Below are 17,187 nucleotides of genomic sequence, written 5' to 3' on the forward strand. Positions count from 1 at the left end.
CCGAGACTCTTCGTTCGCCACACGTCCCCCAGTGGATTCAGATTCAGTTCAGGGTTCAGTTCACACACAGACACTCTCCCCCACCGGCTCGTTCTTCTCCATACTTCCAAATCCGTTCCTTTCTTTATCTCTCCCCCTTACCCCAGATTGACCGGCAAACGCACGTGAGTCATCATTTAGAAGCGACTGCCAAGCACCTTAGGTGCTCTTCTTGCCCTTCTCGCGCTCGGCCTTGCGCAGAGCACGCTTCCGGATAGACTCGTGCATGCCCTTGTTCTGGCCAACGACAATCTTGCCCATGGTCCCGGTAACGCAGGTCAAGAACCAGGCCATCAATCCGTGGCTCCAGTAGGGGGAAGAGCTGTACGCGTACGTGGGAGATCCGCCATTGCGGCCAATCTTAGTCAAGACCGACTTCACGAATGAGCGGGGGTCGGGGATCGTAGCACTAGTCCGGCGGATCTTGGACATAGCAGAGGTAATAAGGTAGGCCTGGACCAACTCGACAGTAATTCCGTAGGGCTCGAGCTCCGAACCAAGGGAAGTGGACCATTGCTGCAGGAAAGCCTTGCTGCCGGAGTAGGTAGCCAGAAGAGGGGTAGGGAGAAGTCCACCGAACGAGCCCATAGTCAAGACCAATCCGCGCTTGCGCTGCATCATACCCGGAACGACCAGCTGGGTTGCCCGCAAGGTACCCAGGCAGTTGATGGTCACGATATCAGTCATCTCATCCTCGGGAGTCAGAGCGAAGGGAGTAGGGATGCTGTGACTCTTTCCAACGTTGTTGACCAGAACGGACACGTCCAATTCGTCCACCAGTTCCTTCAGCTTCTCGTAGTCGCTGTCGTCGTTGCGGGCGAAGTCCATCGCCAGGGTCTTGGTCTGCACGGACGGGAACTTGGATGTGATCTCATTGGAAAGGGTATCGAGCTTGGAGGCGGTACGGGAAACGAGGAGGATGTTGAAGTCAGCGCGGGCGAGCTGAAGAGCAAATTCCTTGCCGAGTCCATCGGAGGCACCTGTGACCACGGCCCAGCTGCCCTTAGGGCCGAAGGAGCGGAGCTGGAAGAATGAAAATCAGCGACATATACTCCAATTGATATTTATGAGGGACAACATACAGGCTTGCCAGGGAGCACAAACAAGCTCAAGAGGACCCTGACGAAAACGAGTGCGCGAGAGACGACGAACAAGCTGCCAGCGGCGAGAAGAGCCGAGGCGCCCACGGTCTGCCAGCCAGGCTGCAGGTTCAACTGGAAGTTGGACAGACAGTCCAGATGCTTTGTCAGAAACTCCATGATTGCTTGTTGTTCAACCCGTGCCAATTGAAGATTGTGGGGATGGAAGCTGGCTGCAGAAAGTAGAATCCGGAGACGGACGGAGATGCGGCAGCAATCATAAAGGCAGAATAATGGTTGGGGATGGGCGGTGCCAAGACCCCCCAAGCGGACAGACCTCGGCCACTCCAAAGAAGCAATATCCTCATCCCAATTATCAGTCTTTCCCAACCAATTAATCCTCCACAACTCTATCTCTCTGCAGCCAATTCTGTCAAACTCTCCGGAGTACAACTTCGCATAGTCATCATGGCCGCTCTTCTCTCCTACCTCCCCCCCTTCGAGGGTCTGCTGCCCAAATGGCTCTTCTTGGTACAAACCCCCATTTGTCTACAACTACACTTCCGTTCCCCGGACCGACCCCATGCTAACCCGACCACTTTTTCTCCATTCAGGTCTCCGTCGTCTCCGCCGCAAACAGCATCCAAGCCTACCGATCGGAGTCCTATGCCGCAGATCTCTACAACGGAAAAACTGCTGAAGGTCGCCCGCACACCAACCCCCTCTCTTCTCGGACTTTCGGCACATGGACTTTTCTTTCCTCCGTAGTCCGCATTTACGCCGCCTACAACCTCAACAACCCGGCTGTCTATGATCTCGCGCTCTGGACTTTTGGCATTGCCCTGGCACACTTTGTCGGCGAGTGGTTGGGCTTCGGTAGTGCGCAGCTTAAGGGTCGTTTCGTTAGCCCTTTGATTGTTGCTTCGTCCACGCTGGCTTGGATGTTGACGCAGAGGGAGGCGTATCTGGCTGCTTAGGTTGGGCTGGATATTAATTGTAATTTGCCGGGTTTGCGGCTGGTTGCTTTTCGATGCATGCTCTATTTCTTAGCGCAGGGACAAGCTATGGATCGGCTAGGTTATGATCATATCAATAATGTAATGAAAAGGCAAAGAAATAGTTGTGAAGATCTATGCTCGGTCAAGGCACGGGGTCTAGTCCGCGTATTCTACGTAAGATGAACTAAAGTGTCGGTTCTGGCCGACCAGTATACCCACGAGCCAATACCAGCGCACGTAGAAGACAAAGAATCGACATTGGACGATTCATTCAGTGAGAGGAGAACCATGTTTCACCTCCTAAGGTTAATTCTAGATAGGTAAAGTTACGCCGAGCCCACAGCTCAGCCGCTCCATAGCAGTTCACTGGTCGGAGTTATGCTACGGAGTATGTAGCTGAGCTGTGGGGAAATCGAAAAGGACGATCATGATGATGCAGGAGCTGGCAAGGGATAGAGGCTGAGCTGAAGTAAGGGTGCAAGTCATTAATGGCGCGTGGGTGATGAGACACGCATATACGATTAGCTCCCTTTCTCGCAGGGGTATGACAGGAGTCGACACAGATCCGAAACATAGAAGCCGGCCGGGACTGGTCCGATGGACCCACGAACGCAGGTATTCGTTGCTGTCACAACACATAGGTATACAACATCCAATCCAGTTTAATCCAATATTCTCTGTTCTTAGTCCATCTTCTTCCTGTAGAGCTCTCCTCCGCAGCCTCGCAACCTCGCGGCCGCTTGCTCGGGTGTAATGTCGCGCTGGGGCTCGCCCATCATTTCATACCTATGACTCATCAGCAAACCTTTACCGTAACGTGATAGTTGGAAACAACTCACCCGACCAAGAATTTGCGCACAGTGGCACTGCGCAATAGCGGGGGATAGAAGTGAAGGTGAAGATATGACGACTCGATTTCCTCCTCGGTTCCGTCAAGTGGTGCCTGGTGGATACCCATGCTGTACGGGAAGTGCGTTTCGAACAGGTTGTCGTACCGTCTGGTGACTTCGGCAATGGCTTCCGCCAGCTGTACCTTCTCGCTGCTATTTAGGTCGACCAGGGCGCGCTTGTGGGTCTTGCTGACAATCATGGTCTCGAAAGGCCAGACAGCCCACCAGGGGCAGACAACTAGGAAGGCATCGTTCTCAAATACCACGCGTTCCTGTTTCCGGCTTTCGAGAGCAGCATAAGCTTCCAACATGTGCTTGCCACCATTCTCCCGGCGGTACTTCTTCAGCTGCTCGAGTTCCATAGCCGGTTCTTCGGGCAAAGAGCTGGTAGTCCAGACCTGACCGTGAGGGTGAGGGTTTGAGCACCCCATGGCGGCACCCTTGTTCTCGAAGATCTGCATGTAGCGATACTGCTCCTTAGGCTTGGTCAAGCTAGCGGTCGGGGAGTTAGGGGGCAGAGTGGTCGCTGGAGCTACAGCAGCCAATGGCGACTTTGGAGACAAATGGGCAGTGTAAATCTCGGTCCAAGCGTCAATGACAGGCGCGATCTCGGCAGGCGAAAGATCGGCCAAGGTGAGGTTGTGGGCCGCAGAGAAGGTAAGCACATAGCATTTACCGGTGACAGGCTCTGCCTTGAGAAAGAATGATTCAAGGTCTGGTCCCCGATTTTGTTAGTATCGCATGCGCTGGGCCTGATATTACAGGTGAAACATACCCTCGCCACCTTCAGGGGTATACGGCGCTTGTTCTTCCTTGACCGCACTGTAGTCGTTTACGAAGACGAATGTTTTCTCATACTTGGGGTTAGTATCGCCCTGCGCGCGCTTGTTTCCGGGGCAGAGATAGCAAGCGGGGTCGTAGGTTGGCAAGGTAGTTTTAGAGGGGCTCTCCTGCTGTCCTCTGGTCGCAGCATTTAGCTCAACTGCTCCTCTCTAAATGGGTCCATGTCTATTTCTGCTGGACAGAAGCAGGCCAACTTACTGCCAGGGGCGCTTGGTCCGATGCGGGGAGACCAGAATGTAGGATCCTCGAAGAGGATTAAATCTCCGATGAGAGATATCGTCCAGAACGTTTTCAACCATTGTTGAGATAATGTATATAGTCTATGCAAGCAAGATGCAGCGTTGTTACAAGAGGAAAGGAAAAAGAAAGAGAAGAAGAAGAGCGAAGAAACTGCGTGAAAAGAAAAGTTGGCTGATGGCCCTGGCGGCGGGGCTTAGTCGCGGGGTCTCCGGAAATTATGGCGATTCGGCACCGAACCAGCACGGGGTAAAAAGCTGCCATCCGGTCGGCTGCTCGGGTAAATTCATGGGGAGGCCCTGGACCCTTTTCTTGCTGCTGCAATTGCAACTGTAAACATGATTGTGCCTGTCTGCTACAATCTTTTATCCGTCCATGTGTTTGAGTTGTCAGGTCACGTCTTTGGAATCTTGCATTTTGATAGATCGTTTTATAACGAGTTAAATCAACCGACCTGTACAGCATGCCTACCGGTTGAATTGGACATGTAGCATACTCCACTATTGACTAAAACCAATGCGGTGGTGGGCCGAGAATGACTCTCGTCTCTTTTTCCATTCTCCCCGCGGCTACCCGAATCCAGACAGTCAGCTGCCCGCCTTCGTTCGGGCCGATTCGTTTGACGTCAGGGGGAACGAGGGGCACTAACTAGCCTTATCGCCCGTTATCACCGAACCTCCACATCCCCGGAGAAGCTCGCGCTGGCATCATCTGACCCTTGTCACGTCACTTCCCTCCTAAGTTGGACTCCACTGAACTGCTGTTACTGCTGTGTATGAACCGTGTTCTGTTCATTTGTTGCTTGAGCGAAGATATGAGATTCACACATATTCCCCGCAGTTGATCAGATCATGGACGACGGCCATTCAAAGCTCCACCTCTACTCCCTCCCCAACGAAGTGCGATAATGCGATCTCCAATCATTGGGAAGGTGTCTCGCTGATGCTTCTATGGTTTAATATAGGTCCTCGCTCAGATATTATCCTCCTTCTCGACGCGATCCCTCATCTCTTGGGCGACAGTCTCCCGCCGCTTCCACGCCCTCGTCCTGCGGATCCTACATTATCGTCTGCTCATCGGCGCTCCTTTGCATGAATATAAACTCATCCTAGAATGCTTTCACCCGAGCTCAAAGCCATTCGAGCCTTATGTATTCTGCACATACCTTGACACCGATGGTTTAGATCAACTTAACGGGAAGAGTGGTTCGCTTTATGAAAATTCCGACACCGCCCAGCAACTGGGAAGACTAAGTTCGGTGTATGCTCGGTTCCGCCCTGAAGTCGCGGTAGAAGAAAGATCGGGCGGAACAAGGCTAGTACCCCTAAGAGGTATGCGCCCCTGTTCCCAGATACAGCGACCACGACTCGAGGTCTCTGATTTTGGTAGACGATGAGCAAGACCCCGACCGAGACAACTTGGTTGTCACACGCCCTATCGACCTCGATAACTCTGAAAACTTTTCTCAGTTATGTGTGGTCGTAAATATCGTGAAGGTCATGCCGGGTACAAATCTGCTCCTGAGTGCACACAATGTCGAGGACGGGGTAATCAGGGTATTCCGCGACTGGCTGAAAGACGAAGAGAAGCGAATCCGTGAATTCGTACCAGATGGTACAGAGCCTTCGCAAATGCTATGGGTTGATCAGAGCAAGAGTGTCGGGATCAAAGTACGGGTCAAGGCAAAACCGCTAATGAATCAAAATGTGCCACTTCTCATCCATCGCGACGACGACCATATCATGAGCTATGAATTGTTGATTGAAGGTATGGTGGTCTCTGGTTCTCTTGTTTACATTCGCACACTAACAGATGGCTAGAATTACATATACGCGCTGTTCGCTTACTCCGGACTCTGGAAAAGTCACAGGAGGAACAGCAGAACTATTATAAAGCTGTAGTTATAACCCCAAGTCTCGGATAGAAGTGTTCACGGATAGACATGTCAGTGATATGGAGGCCGAAATCTCGGTCTAGGCGCATGCTTGTATGTCTTTTGTCTATAGCGTTTCTTTTGCAGGGTATGCATTCAAAAGCAATGCCAAGGTCCTGTGTCCGAGCCGACTACTCCGTAGGTAACCATGGTCATGTGCATGTACTTGTCAGGCGACATTCAAAGCCTTGCTTTTTTACTTCCTTCATAGGGCGCAAGCGAAAACGGGACACCCTTTTGCTGTTAGCTTATCTCTAGACTGTATACATTCTCTCGATCCGGACCACTTATGATATCATGATTTAGTGGCATGCGCGAACCATTCATATACAACGTTTATTTTAAGTCAGTGTCTCCAACCTCTACTACCAATCTTTATCGCAGAGACTTAAGCGGCCGGGCATATCAAGAGATTTTGCCGATTGGTCAATCTTAATACCTCTTTTGCTGGGAGCGCGTAGCGTCCCCACCTGAGTCCTTTAATCCCTGCAATCTTGTTTTCCGGAAAACGAGATTGCAGGGATCAATCAGTTGGATTCTCGAAATAAGTAATCAAGATGATGTTGGAGAACAAATGTAACCCGTTCCAATGAAATCTAGATCTTAGTATGCTACTTTCTTTGATTAAATCTATCAGTATAGTACTCCAGCTATGGAAACATATATCGGCTTCAATTGTAAACTGTCAATGAATTTACCCTGTGGTCATGGTATGACTGCTGTGGTCAATATAACTAGCTACTGGAGTACTAATCAAAGCCTCTATTTTGTGCCAGGTAAGGAAGCATATAAGTCTCTTCTAGAGGATGGAAACGCTGGAAGTATATGTTGTTCTTACTAGTTTGGGAAAACAGAATTGCAGGGATGAAGATAAATATATCAGGTGGGGGAGTGCACCATTGGTACTACATGTCGGACAGGAATATAGTTCCGACCCAGTAGTCAATCACACACAACGACTTAAGTCCAGGTAATGTGCAAGATATTGTATTATTGTCTATAACGTCTAATCTCTTCCTTGTTGCCGTGTGCGCCCCACACTGACATATTTGGTGAACCACAGCTCAGCGCACCACCGCATCTTCTCGCGTCGCATGAAGCACTTCCCAGGGCACAGTTCAAATAATATTCGCGAACTATACCAAAGAACCATGCCGACTGTCTACAAGAGCCAGGAAGACCAATAAAAAGAGGCTACGGAATACTACCATGAGAAAAAGGACACCGAAAACCCTGTATCCATACGGAAGGCTGCAAGAGAGTTTGGGCTTAGCTATTATCGCTTGCGACGAAGAGTTCACGAATTACCATCCAGATCGACTCGTCATCCCGCGAATTTGAAGCTTACCGAGGCTCAGTATGACTCTCTATTTGATGATCCCGACTCTCTAAATCGGACTGGCGTTCCTCTAACTGCTAAACGCATAAGGGACGCAGCCGAAGCAATAGTTCAACGCAGCCAACCTGATCCTGATCTTTCACCACCAAAGCTCTCCAATATGTGGCCTTATAGCTTTCTCGAACAAAACAAACAAATCGTCAGGCAGCCGCAGCAACGAGAAGCACCAGAATCTGGAACAGCGGATATTGGGCGGAGATAAGACAGGCACAGCAAATTCTGAAGCAACCTCGGCTCCCAGAACACATTCCGACTCCTGATTCGCTGAGGCCTATCGCCCCTGCCGAGTAACCGGAGGAATGAAGAAATTGTAATCGGAAAAGTCGTGCCGGTTTAATCCCACGCCATGTTTGTTGTCTTACATTTATTTGTCTATTCGTCATTTCTTGTTCTCAGTTTAGCAGTTGCATGAGAAGGTTGAGAGACATTTCTACGTTGTGTCAATCTCCATACCACCCAGCCACCATTTTGCAAATAGCCGTTGTGCTGAACCTTAATTAACGGGCACTACTATGGGCATGGCAGGCACTGTCGCCAATGGTGGCGCTCCTCGGCCCTCGAAGATCCCCTATTGGCGCCTTGTCTTCGACCAAAAAGTCGTCACCCCGGAGATCGTTGATTTTAACTACGAAGGGTTAGGGACAGAAGAATCGCCCTATGTCGTCACCTGGCTTCCTAATGATCCTCGAAACCCTATGGCTTTTGGTAATCTCTCAAAATGGCTATATACTATTCTAGTTTCCTTCGTGACCCTTACTGTCGCCCTGGTGTCATCAGCATACTCGGGAAGTATAAGTCAGGTTGTTATAGAGTTTCAATGTGAGGAAGAGGTTGCCATCCTCGGTATCTCGCTATTCGTTTTGGGCTTCGCCTTTGGCCCGCTACTATGGGCTCCGATGAGCGAGGTGTTCGGACGCCGTAATGTTTTCTCAGTGACCTTTGCGCTTCTCACAGCTTTCAATGCAGGGGCTGCGGGTTCAAAGAACATTCAAACGCTCGTCATCCTTCGCTTCCTGGCCGGATTCTTCGGATCCTCACCGTTTGGCAACGCGGGCGGCACGATTGCAGATTTGTTCCCCGCTGCCAAACGTGGTATCGCTATTAGTCTCTTCGCTGCAGCACCTCTTTGCGGACCTACTATTGGCCCCGTCATCGGTGGCTTTCTTGGCGCTGGAGCAGGCTGGCGCTGGGTGGAAGGATTCCTGGCAGCCTTTTCCGGCGTAATGTGGTTATGCCTTATCTTCTTCCTGCCGGAGACATATGCACCAGTTCTCTTGCGCCGACGGGCTGAAAAGCTGTCTGAGTTGAGTGGCAAGGTCTACCGCAGTAAACTGGATATGGAGAGAGGCAAGGTGTCTCTAGGCCAAGCATTGAAGACTGCCCTGTCACGACCCTGGCTCATGCTCTTCAGAGAACCCATTGTGCTGCTTCTCTGTATCTACATGGCCATCATCTATGGAACGCTTTACATGCTGTTTGCAGCTTATCCTATCGTCTTTCAGGAGGCACGCGGTTGGAGCGAGGGTATTGGAGGCTTGGCCTTTTTGGGTATCCTAGTCGGAATGGTAATTGCAGTTGCTCTCACTATTCCTGACAACCTAAATTATGCGAAGAAATGCCAACAAGCCAACGGCCGTCTGCCTCCGGAGGTTCGTCTGCCCCCAAGTATCCTTGGAGGGATTGCCCTACCTATTGGCCTTTTCTGGTTTGCCTGGACCAACTACCCGTCCATCCACTGGATGGCATCTGTGGCTGCAGGTGCCCCATTCGGGTTCGGCTTGGTATTGGTATTCCTGAGTGTTTTCAACTACCTCATTGACGCATACACGATCTATGCCGCATCGGTTCTGGCGGCGAACTCGGCTCTCCGGTCTTTGCTCGGCTTTGCGTTCCCGTTGTTCACGACCTACATGTACGAGAACCTCGGTATCCATTGGGCTTCCTCAATCCCCGCGTTTTTGTCGCTAGCGTGCCTTCCTTTCCCTATTGTCTTCTACCTGTATGGTGCCCGCATCCGCAAGCGCTGCCTCTATGCTGCCCAGGCAGAGGCGTTCATGCAGAGACTTGCTGCTGCGGCGCAGCAAAGCTCGGCTCCTTCACCCAAGTCTGACGTGGAGAAGGGGGCATCTGCCGCTGGAGCTGATAATGGTGTCAGCGACGATAGTGATAGTGACAGCCTCTCCAGTATGCCTTCTAGGGGTGCAATGGAACGGCGGGCGTCGCGTGCTTCCAAGAAATCCACTCACTCGCTTGCTCGTACAGTCACATACGAGGAGAATCCGTACGATATTGATCGAGTCAATACGTGCAACTCTACTATCAGCGGCCGTCCTAGGAAGAATTCGACCAAGGTATGAGGTCATGCTCCACACTTGGGCCTGTGGGGCAATATCATACAAAATATCTCAGGGCACCACCAAAGATGTGATGCCAATCCATCCAGCCATATATCCATTTTGTGCATTATATGCACTTCCTAGGAGTGCGGTTGGGTACGTTCGCGAGAGAACGATATGCTAGCAAATCCCGCAGCTTATACGTGGAGCCCTACAGCAAAGGGCTGTACCCTTCGCGGCGTACACGTGGAAACGACATCTGAGCCGTGAGAGTCGCCTAATAACTGGCTACAACATGGTAGCTAGGGCATTATTTTGAGCGAGGTTGATAATGACCTCTACGATGAGGTCGATGGGGTTCATCTTCCAAGTCGCGAATTTGTATTGGCGCATGACAATTCTACTATCTCAGCGTTCTGATTTACACGTTGATATACCTTCTATATAGAGACATAGAATAATTTTAATGACATAGACCATAGACGAAAACCATCACCCAGTATCATGCAGCAATTTCCTCATCACAAACACTCTTCCTGACCGTGAGAGAAATCGGATCCCCCAGCCGCAGACCCTTCGTTCACTGCCAGACCCTTTCGTTCACTGTGAAGCGGAGACATGCAGAAGCACAAGCGGAGACATTCCAGAACAGTATGAAATGCCTTCCAAGGGTGTTCGGAGGGAGTTCGCATCCGCCATATCAGAAAGGCGGATAGTAACGACAGAAGGACAACAGTTCACATACTCTCATCTTCAGTCCGTCAACACGTGTTTTTGGATTCACTCCCTCACCCCGCCAGACAGTCACTTTGCACACACACGCACGCAGCCAATTTCCTTCGATGCATGGCTCCAATCATGGAAGATAAGTGCTACTTTCTTCTCCTTCCCCTGCTCCTCCTTCTTCTCACCCTCTCATATCTATTTAGCTTACCCCCATCTTACCACTCATCAGAAAATCATACTACCGAGCCGCCATCATGTCCTACGGATATAGATACGGCTCGATAGACACCACCACCGCCGCCATCAACATCAGAAGCAGCACGCCCTGCATTCTGTTCCTGACAAACAGCGAGCGCGAGCATTCAAGCGTCATCCTCGCCGTAGCTCACGAATTTCTCATTGGCAATACGCCTTACAAGATCCATATTGGATCATTTGGACCGCTTAAGAGACATGTTTCAGAGTTGAATTACTATGCTGCGGCCTCGGAGTCTCCCTTTGCCACTGAGGCAGCTTTCGAGGAGATCCCTGGAATGTCTATGAAACATGTTCGCATGAGAGATGGACAGTTTGACGACATCCCGCAGATTGGTTTCTTTGCTGCGTTGAGGAACTATCGCTCGGATTTGGCTCTGGGTTTGATGCCTTGGACCGGTAGGGATTATATTGAGATCTTCAATGGCGTTGTGGATCTTGTGAAATCCCTTGGCCCTGTTTTGATCGTCGTCGATCCGCTTTTTGCTCCCGCTGTCGACGTCTGTCGGTACTTGCGTTGGAGACATGTTCTGCTGGGAAAGGGTGGAGTCAAGGATTATGTGGTGAAGTGGAAGTTGAGTGATTTGATGAAGTATCCGATGTGAGTTTTGAGTGATTCGCCTCTGGGGCTTGTGGAGATTATATGCTGACTGCGATAGGATTTGTTCTGGATTCAAGATGCCAATGTCCATCTGGGACAAGCTTCGCAACCTCTTCCTGGGTTTCCGGTTCAAGCACGAACTTGACAAATGCGAAAGTCTCAAGGAACTCAATGAGGCCCGTGAGGCTCGCGGAATTGAGGGCCCTCTTCCTTTCATGTCCCATGAGGCAAAGAAGAGTAGCCGTGTCATCATTCCTTCCTGGCCCGAGACCGACTTCCCACTCATTGTGCCTGAGCACATGACCCTCTGTGGCCCAATTCTTCGCCGCTATCGCCCTATGGTGAAGGAAGATCCTGAACTGGAGCATTGGCTTTCGAAGCGTCCTACTGTGCTGGTCCTTATGGACGCCCGCTTCACCTACGAGGGCAAGCAGCAAATTGAAATCGCCAAGGCCCTGAGCATGCTTCTCGAGCAAGAGCTCAACATCCAAGTCCTCTGGAAGCTCAAGCACGTCGATGATCCTGCCGTGACCAGAGAGATCGTCAAGCTTTTGGGGGTGTACATACACGGGAAGCGTATGCGCATTATGAAGCATTTTGTGTTCGAAACCATGTCACTTCTTATGAGTGGACATATCAGTTGTGTGGTGAACTATGGCGGAGCCAATGCGTTCCATGAGGCTGTCAGGTATGTTTGTTCGCTCTACGGCTATGCGTTCTTTTGCATTGTTTCTGCGGTGGGATGAATGCAATATGCGCTAACACCGAGATTCACTAGGGCTGAGGTTCCGCAGATCGTGCTCCCGGTCTGGTTCGACGCGTACGACTTTGCTGCACGGGTTGAGTACCTGGGAATTGGCATCTGGGGTAGCCGCAGGTCGGCGCCGGGCGTGAGTGGGGAGGAGCTGGGCAATGCACTGCTGCGTGTGATGGCCGACACTGACGAATCCTATGCAATGCGCATGCGGGCCATGCAGGTGTCCGGACAGCTGCCGTTCAAGGATGGACGCGTCGTCGCATACGAGAAACTGCTCGAGGTGTTGAGCCAACCCTGGGCGCCTCCTCATACTCGGATCCGCGGTTGAAGATGAGTGACATGACTTTGGTCATTGGCGTTCCTTTCCTTGAGTCGGACAGAAGAGAAAAACAAAAGTGCATTTGAAGCAAGCGATGAATTTGATCTGGGTGAAGATTAAGCTAACTAACTACGGTGTACTTAGTTGACTCGTTACTTACTAGTTGAGTTAATAGTTAATTAAAATGGCGATGACTCCGCGGGCGGGGCCATCCGGTCTTCGGCTTTGAACAGATAGCGAACCGCGACTGTTCGGGCTGTCGAATTGACCGAAGCTGGTCCACTGAAGCTTAGCATGTTATCCAGTTCCACTCAATCATGAAAAAGTTCCATTGAACCGTCTCCATCCGTAAGCTTGACTCAAACTGCCGTATCCAATAGAACGACCCGTGGAATGACGGCTAAACATTGAACCCCTCTCCCCGCATCGCATCCGGTTTCGCCCTGCTTTCATTCATTCATCTGTATTTAATCCAGCTTCTCCCCCCAGCTTCACTATCCCACTTAACAACAATTCCCACAATCCATCCATCCCTTCCAATTCCTCTCTTCTCACCACAAACACCACCACCACAATGGCCAACGAACGCATCACCTGGATCGGCCTGGGCAACATCGGCCGCGTAAGTTCCCCCCTCCAACTGCCCCTCATTGCATCACCACCCTCAATTACACAATACTAATCACCCAATTCAGGCCATGGCAGCCAACATCGCCCAAAAAGGTCCCCAAACAGCCCCCATAACCCTCTACAACCGCACAACCAGCAAAGCGACGACCTTCGCATCCACCCTCCCCGCCAACAAAGCCACCGTCAGCACGACCCTCTCCTCCGCCATCTCCACCTCAACCATAATCTTCATCTGCGTCGGCGACGACGCCGCCCTAGAAGCCATCATCTCGGGTCTCCCCACGGACTCCCTCTCCTCCAAGATCATCGTCGACTGCTCCACCGTGCACCCAGACACCTCGCGCAAGATCCACAGCCAACTCGCCTCGCACGGCGCCTCCTTCATCGCCTGTCCCGTGTTCGGCGCTCCCGCGGCCGCCATCGCGGGCCAACTCGTCGTCGTGCCCGCCGGTGACGCCGCCACCATCGAGCGCATCAAGCCCTTCCTGGATGGGGTTACTTCCAAAGCGACGATCTCCATGGCGGGTGAGGATGTGGGCCGCGCCACGACGCTGAAGATCCTCGGGAACACGTTTATTCTGAACACCGTGGAGACCGTGGCGGAAGGGCTGGTTACGGCGGAGAAGACCGGGTTGGGGGCGGATGTGTATCAGCAGTTCTTGCATACGTTTTTCCCTGGCCCGTTTGCGTTGTATGCGGATCGCATGGTTACTGGGGATTATTGTCGGAGGGAGGAGCCGTTGTTTGCGGTGGATTTGGCTAGGAAGGATTTGAGACATGCTAGTAATTTGGCGGGGGAGGCCGGGGTTAGGTTGAGGAGTGTGGAGGTTACGGATCATCATTTGGTGAATGTTAAGGAGGAGAAGGGGGTCAAGGGGGATGTGGCGGCGGTTTATGGGTCTGTGAGGAAGGAGGCCGGGTTGCCTTTTGATAATTAGATAGGTATGGGTGTATTTGTGGGGATTGGGGTATGTAGAAAATAGCAATAGATTCAATTAAGCAACTAATTTAACGAGTTGGGTATAGTTGGGTGTAGTTCTTTGGGCTCTGTTTTGGTCTAAACGAATGATAAGCAAGGGTGAACCAGGAACAATATAGCCGTTAAGCAGATGAGCGAGTGACTAAAGGTTGTAAAGTAGCAGTTACTCCTTAACCCTTCTTCGAACTTGAATCCTCTACCTCGCCCCGATACTTTGAGATCGCGAGCAACGTCTCCAACAGTGCTTTCTGCGCCTCCAGTTCAAGCAACTGGCTTCGCGCATTATCCAGTAATATCTCCAACTGCTTCAGCAGGTTCTTCAACACCCCGACCTCCATTTCCACCCCTCTGGCGGCGTGAACTTCGAGATTCTCGAACTCGCGCCAGAGAGTGGACGGGTCCCCGTTGCTGCCACTGCTACTGCCGCCGCCTTGCTCCTCTGGAGGAACCGCCCGACTCGAAGACGCTTCGCCTTTTTCTTCGGGCTCGAACATCTTGCGGATCAAGCGTAGCTCTTTGGCTGCGGATGCCACGGCAGACTTTGCAGTGAGTATTTGACTGGGATTCGTGGTTGGAGTGGAGGTTGAGGTGGGCGGAGGTGGGTTGGGGCCCAGGGGTGCTTGTGCCTCTGCATCCTGACCGATGGAACCAGACTGGCTAGAGAGATCTTCATCGAAACTGATTTCGTTTGCAGTTTGAACTGTTTGGGGCGGCTGCGGTGCTGGTTGCGGACCTGGCTGAGGTCCTGGTTGTGGCCCTGGCTGCGGTCCCGGCTGAGGTCCTGGTTGGGGGCCCGGTTGGGGTCCAGGCTGAGGTCCCGGTTGAGGTCCTGGCTGAGGACCAGGTTGAGGACCAGGCTGTGGCCCAGGCTGGGGTGAGGGAGGTGGTGTGGGAAGAGGAGTTGGGCGTGGATCCATCGCAAGCTTTGTTCTCGGTATCGTGCTGGACTGTGGATGGAAGTAGTAGTATCGGTGGGTAGATGAAAATGAATAGACACGACAAGAGCTGGGAAAGACACTTAGTGTGTTTCTCGGTGTGAGTGGTCAGCTCATGATGATGTATGAATGTGTGGTCTTTGAGAAGAATATAGATCCATGTATACTAGTCGTCATCTCCGTGCCAAAGCGCCCGAATAACCACGGATACCCGTGCCTTCGCGTAGACGGGAGCAAGATGACATTAGAATGAACATCAGATTTTGATGTTATCGGGTCAAGCTCTAAGCTCCTACGAGACGGCTTGCAGGTTTTGAGGCTATGACCGCATGGTTTGTACATAGAGATTGTCATGGTATAAAGGTTCGGTGACATCTTTGAGTCTGAATATTAGGAGGACTTCTGCCCCAGGTTTGGGACCGGGTTGTTAGGCCTCAGCGACTCACTAAATTACAGGTCAGAATTCTATCCGCAAAAGAAGGAAATTTGACTCACTTTTGCCAATACAATGCGTTGTAGACATGTCATCTACTAGTCCTGACGCTTCTTCTTACGTCACAAAATCCGATGTTGAAGGATTTAATATAAACAGTATCAGCATGGGAGCCATTGTCTATAGCATTTCAAGCCATTTATGTCTATCAGTTGGTTTTGAGTTCCTCCTGGGGTATATTCAACTTTTAGCGATGTGGTTGAGAGCTGGTCGAGGCCGAGGACTCTGTTGCAACTTGTGCATAGCTCGAGCATTGGTGCTGTAATTATTTGACTTCTAGATAGCTCAGTATCATCACTGAGCAACGAAAGTAAACCGACATGAAAACAGCAGTACTCACAGTTGAAGCTCTCTCGCATGCTGATCTTCGGGCTGACTCGGAACCATCTATATATAGTATATAGATCGGAGAAGAACTTACCAGCAACGTGTAGGTCATTGAACTGGCAATTGGCTCCTCCAATGAAGACTAAGCGGAATTGAAGCAGCCCGGGTAAGGTCGATCAATTTAGTCGAAACGTGTTTCTGACATGGAAAGGGCCATTTCTTAGTCTCACAGAGCATTCTGTGGGTGCGACCTGGCAATCACCCGCGACTCTATTCACGTTGATGCTGTGTCCCTAATCGGGTAACAGTAACTAGCAGTGAAAAGAAAGAGTGGGAGGTAGTCGTAATCCGAGCCGAGATATACCTCGAAACTGCGGAAATCCCAGACGGTGGATGTTTGGAGGTTGTCTGCATACCAGGGAAGGAACGGATCACGGGACGGTCCCCGTGCATGCGAGTTTCATCAGTCCTGCAGACTTCCGTCTCTCGCTGAATCCTCGTGCCATCTACATGAGACTTTTGCTTCTCCCGATAAAGAAAGTTGCGTGGCCTTGACCTCGTGAGTTATGGCGAATACTCGGTATCCTGACTCGGGAGTTAACAATCTGCCACAGACCTACAAGATACGCACACAAGAAGCGGCCTCGCCACCCCTAATTACACTTTGCTACTGGGTAGCAAGGTCCACTGTGGCTGCAGCAAGTGGCGGGATGTACATTGCATAGAGAGACTAACTGCTGCCTGCAGTTCTCAATCTCCATCTGCTGATAAGGCGAGATTTCGAAGAGAACACCAACGGAAGGATTCGTGCAGCGCCGCATATCCGCAGCAAAATCAACGCATCATAGCGGAACATAACCCCAAATTTTGGTATACGGAATATGAATAAGCTTCTAGCCCGTGGTCCCGAACCCACCCGAGGCAATATTCTCACTAGCTGTCACCAATCGATTAGCCTCCCATAGGGAGATCGCCGTTAAGAGTGGGTAGAATCCCCAAGGACAACTGTCCAGACTTCGATGCTGTCGGGCTAGAACTGAGCCCGGGGCTGCGGAAATCTGATAAACTCTAACCGCTTGACCTCGGCCGGACAATAAGCTTTCTAGCAACCTCTATTTTGGTGCAGCTCCATTTGCATATTCGTTCTATATGTTAACTAGGATGTGGACCTGAAGATCCGTATCACGCCTTTGACTTGCCACAACGAGCGATCATATATGCGACGGTTAGTGGACATCCTGGACTTGGGAGGAATGCCGAAGCGTTGACTGGGACGACCGGGTCCAATGCCCCAGCCGATGGGCCAACCGGGAGATCTCCCGCCTTCCGTCCAATAGTACTGTACTATTATGAGTATCGTCTGCTGAGGTGTCTTCACCAAGCATTTCTGGATCTGAGCTAGGACTACCAA

The 17,187-nt window shown here is 51.2% G+C and overlaps 7 protein-coding genes across 7 annotated transcripts; 4 read left to right on the forward strand and 3 right to left on the reverse strand.

The window, feature by feature from the left end:
* Window positions 1-198: 198 nt before the first annotated feature.
* Window positions 199-1,298, reverse strand: BO85DRAFT_457900 (ketoreductase; the record flags this gene model as incomplete). Its single annotated transcript, XM_025661547.1, has 2 exons — window positions 199-1,062; window positions 1,122-1,298. 2 exons carry the CDS (start codon window positions 1,296-1,298, stop codon window positions 199-201), a joined length of 1,041 nt encoding a protein of 346 aa, XP_025517747.1.
* A 195-nt stretch (window positions 1,299-1,493) lies between these two features.
* Window positions 1,494-2,316, forward strand: BO85DRAFT_447697 (Erg28 family protein). The gene is made up of 2 exons (XM_025659773.1): window positions 1,494-1,649; window positions 1,733-2,316. Exons 1-2 carry the CDS (start codon window positions 1,587-1,589, stop codon window positions 2,093-2,095), a joined length of 426 nt encoding a protein of 141 aa, XP_025517748.1. The 5' UTR covers window positions 1,494-1,586; the 3' UTR covers window positions 2,096-2,316.
* A 483-nt stretch (window positions 2,317-2,799) lies between these two features.
* On the reverse strand, window positions 2,800-4,148 carry BO85DRAFT_486284 (UDP-glucose:hexose-1-phosphate uridylyltransferase; the record flags this gene model as incomplete). Its single annotated transcript, XM_025663378.1, has 4 exons — window positions 2,800-2,902; window positions 2,956-3,721; window positions 3,782-3,966; window positions 4,048-4,148. The coding sequence occupies 4 exons, from the start codon at window positions 4,146-4,148 to the stop codon at window positions 2,800-2,802; spliced, it is 1,155 nt and encodes a 384-aa protein (XP_025517749.1).
* A 625-nt stretch (window positions 4,149-4,773) lies between these two features.
* On the forward strand, window positions 4,774-6,300 carry BO85DRAFT_393713 (F-box protein). Its single transcript, XM_025656896.1, has 4 exons — window positions 4,774-4,985; window positions 5,051-5,417; window positions 5,476-5,853; window positions 5,907-6,300. Exons 1-4 carry the CDS (start codon window positions 4,938-4,940, stop codon window positions 6,008-6,010), a joined length of 897 nt encoding a protein of 298 aa, XP_025517750.1. The 5' UTR covers window positions 4,774-4,937; the 3' UTR covers window positions 6,011-6,300.
* Window positions 6,301-7,833: 1,533 nt separating this feature from the next.
* On the forward strand, window positions 7,834-10,239 carry BO85DRAFT_417359 (MFS transporter). The gene has a single exon (XM_025657772.1). The coding sequence runs from the start codon at window positions 7,931-7,933 to the stop codon at window positions 9,773-9,775; it is 1,845 nt and encodes a 614-aa protein (XP_025517751.1). The 5' UTR covers window positions 7,834-7,930; the 3' UTR covers window positions 9,776-10,239.
* A 71-nt stretch (window positions 10,240-10,310) lies between these two features.
* Window positions 10,311-14,133, forward strand: BO85DRAFT_467509 (uncharacterized protein). Its single transcript, XM_025662192.1, has 5 exons — window positions 10,311-11,243; window positions 11,395-12,024; window positions 12,115-12,375; window positions 12,902-13,034; window positions 13,108-14,133. The coding sequence occupies exons 1-5, from the start codon at window positions 10,735-10,737 to the stop codon at window positions 13,978-13,980; spliced, it is 2,406 nt and encodes an 801-aa protein (XP_025517752.1). The 5' UTR covers window positions 10,311-10,734; the 3' UTR covers window positions 13,981-14,133.
* Window positions 14,134-14,191: 58 nt separating this feature from the next.
* Window positions 14,192-15,808, reverse strand: BO85DRAFT_476446 (uncharacterized protein; the record flags this gene model as incomplete). The annotated part of the gene is made up of 3 exons (XM_025662784.1): window positions 14,192-14,968; window positions 15,511-15,569; window positions 15,790-15,808. 3 exons carry the CDS (start codon window positions 15,806-15,808, stop codon window positions 14,192-14,194), a joined length of 855 nt encoding a protein of 284 aa, XP_025517753.1.
* Between the last annotated feature and the right edge of the window lie 1,379 nt (window positions 15,809-17,187).

Source organism: Aspergillus piperis, assembly GCF_003184755.1.
Source record: "Aspergillus piperis CBS 112811 unplaced genomic scaffold BO85scaffold_5, whole genome shotgun sequence".
In the NCBI taxonomy this organism is placed as follows: domain Eukaryota; kingdom Fungi; phylum Ascomycota; class Eurotiomycetes; order Eurotiales; family Aspergillaceae; genus Aspergillus; species Aspergillus piperis.

Bases quoted from the DNA above. Each gene is read 5' to 3' on its own strand.
- BO85DRAFT_393713 (XM_025656896.1), top strand. From the start codon at position 4,938: ATGGACGACGGCCATTCAAAGCTCCACCTCTACTCCCTCCCCAACGAA. The intron at 4,986-5,050 runs GTGCGATAATGC...GGTTTAATATAG, and splicing joins TCTACTCCCTCCCCAACGAA to GTCCTCGCTCAGATATTATC. The intron at 5,854-5,906 runs GTATGGTGGTCT...ACAGATGGCTAG, and splicing joins CTATGAATTGTTGATTGAAG to AATTACATATACGCGCTGTT.
- BO85DRAFT_467509 (XM_025662192.1), top strand. From the start codon at position 10,735: ATGTCCTACGGATATAGATACGGCTCGATAGACACCACCACCGCCGCC. The intron at 11,244-11,394 runs GTACTTGCGTTG...TGACTGCGATAG, and splicing joins CCCGCTGTCGACGTCTGTCG to GATTTGTTCTGGATTCAAGA. The intron at 12,376-12,901 runs GTTGAGCCAACC...TTCTCCCCCCAG, and splicing joins TACGAGAAACTGCTCGAGGT to CTTCACTATCCCACTTAACA.
- BO85DRAFT_417359 (XM_025657772.1), top strand. From the start codon at position 7,931: ATGGGCATGGCAGGCACTGTCGCCAATGGTGGCGCTCCTCGGCCCTCG.
- BO85DRAFT_447697 (XM_025659773.1), top strand. From the start codon at position 1,587: ATGGCCGCTCTTCTCTCCTACCTCCCCCCCTTCGAGGGTCTGCTGCCC. The intron at 1,650-1,732 runs GTACAAACCCCC...TTCTCCATTCAG, and splicing joins TGCCCAAATGGCTCTTCTTG to GTCTCCGTCGTCTCCGCCGC.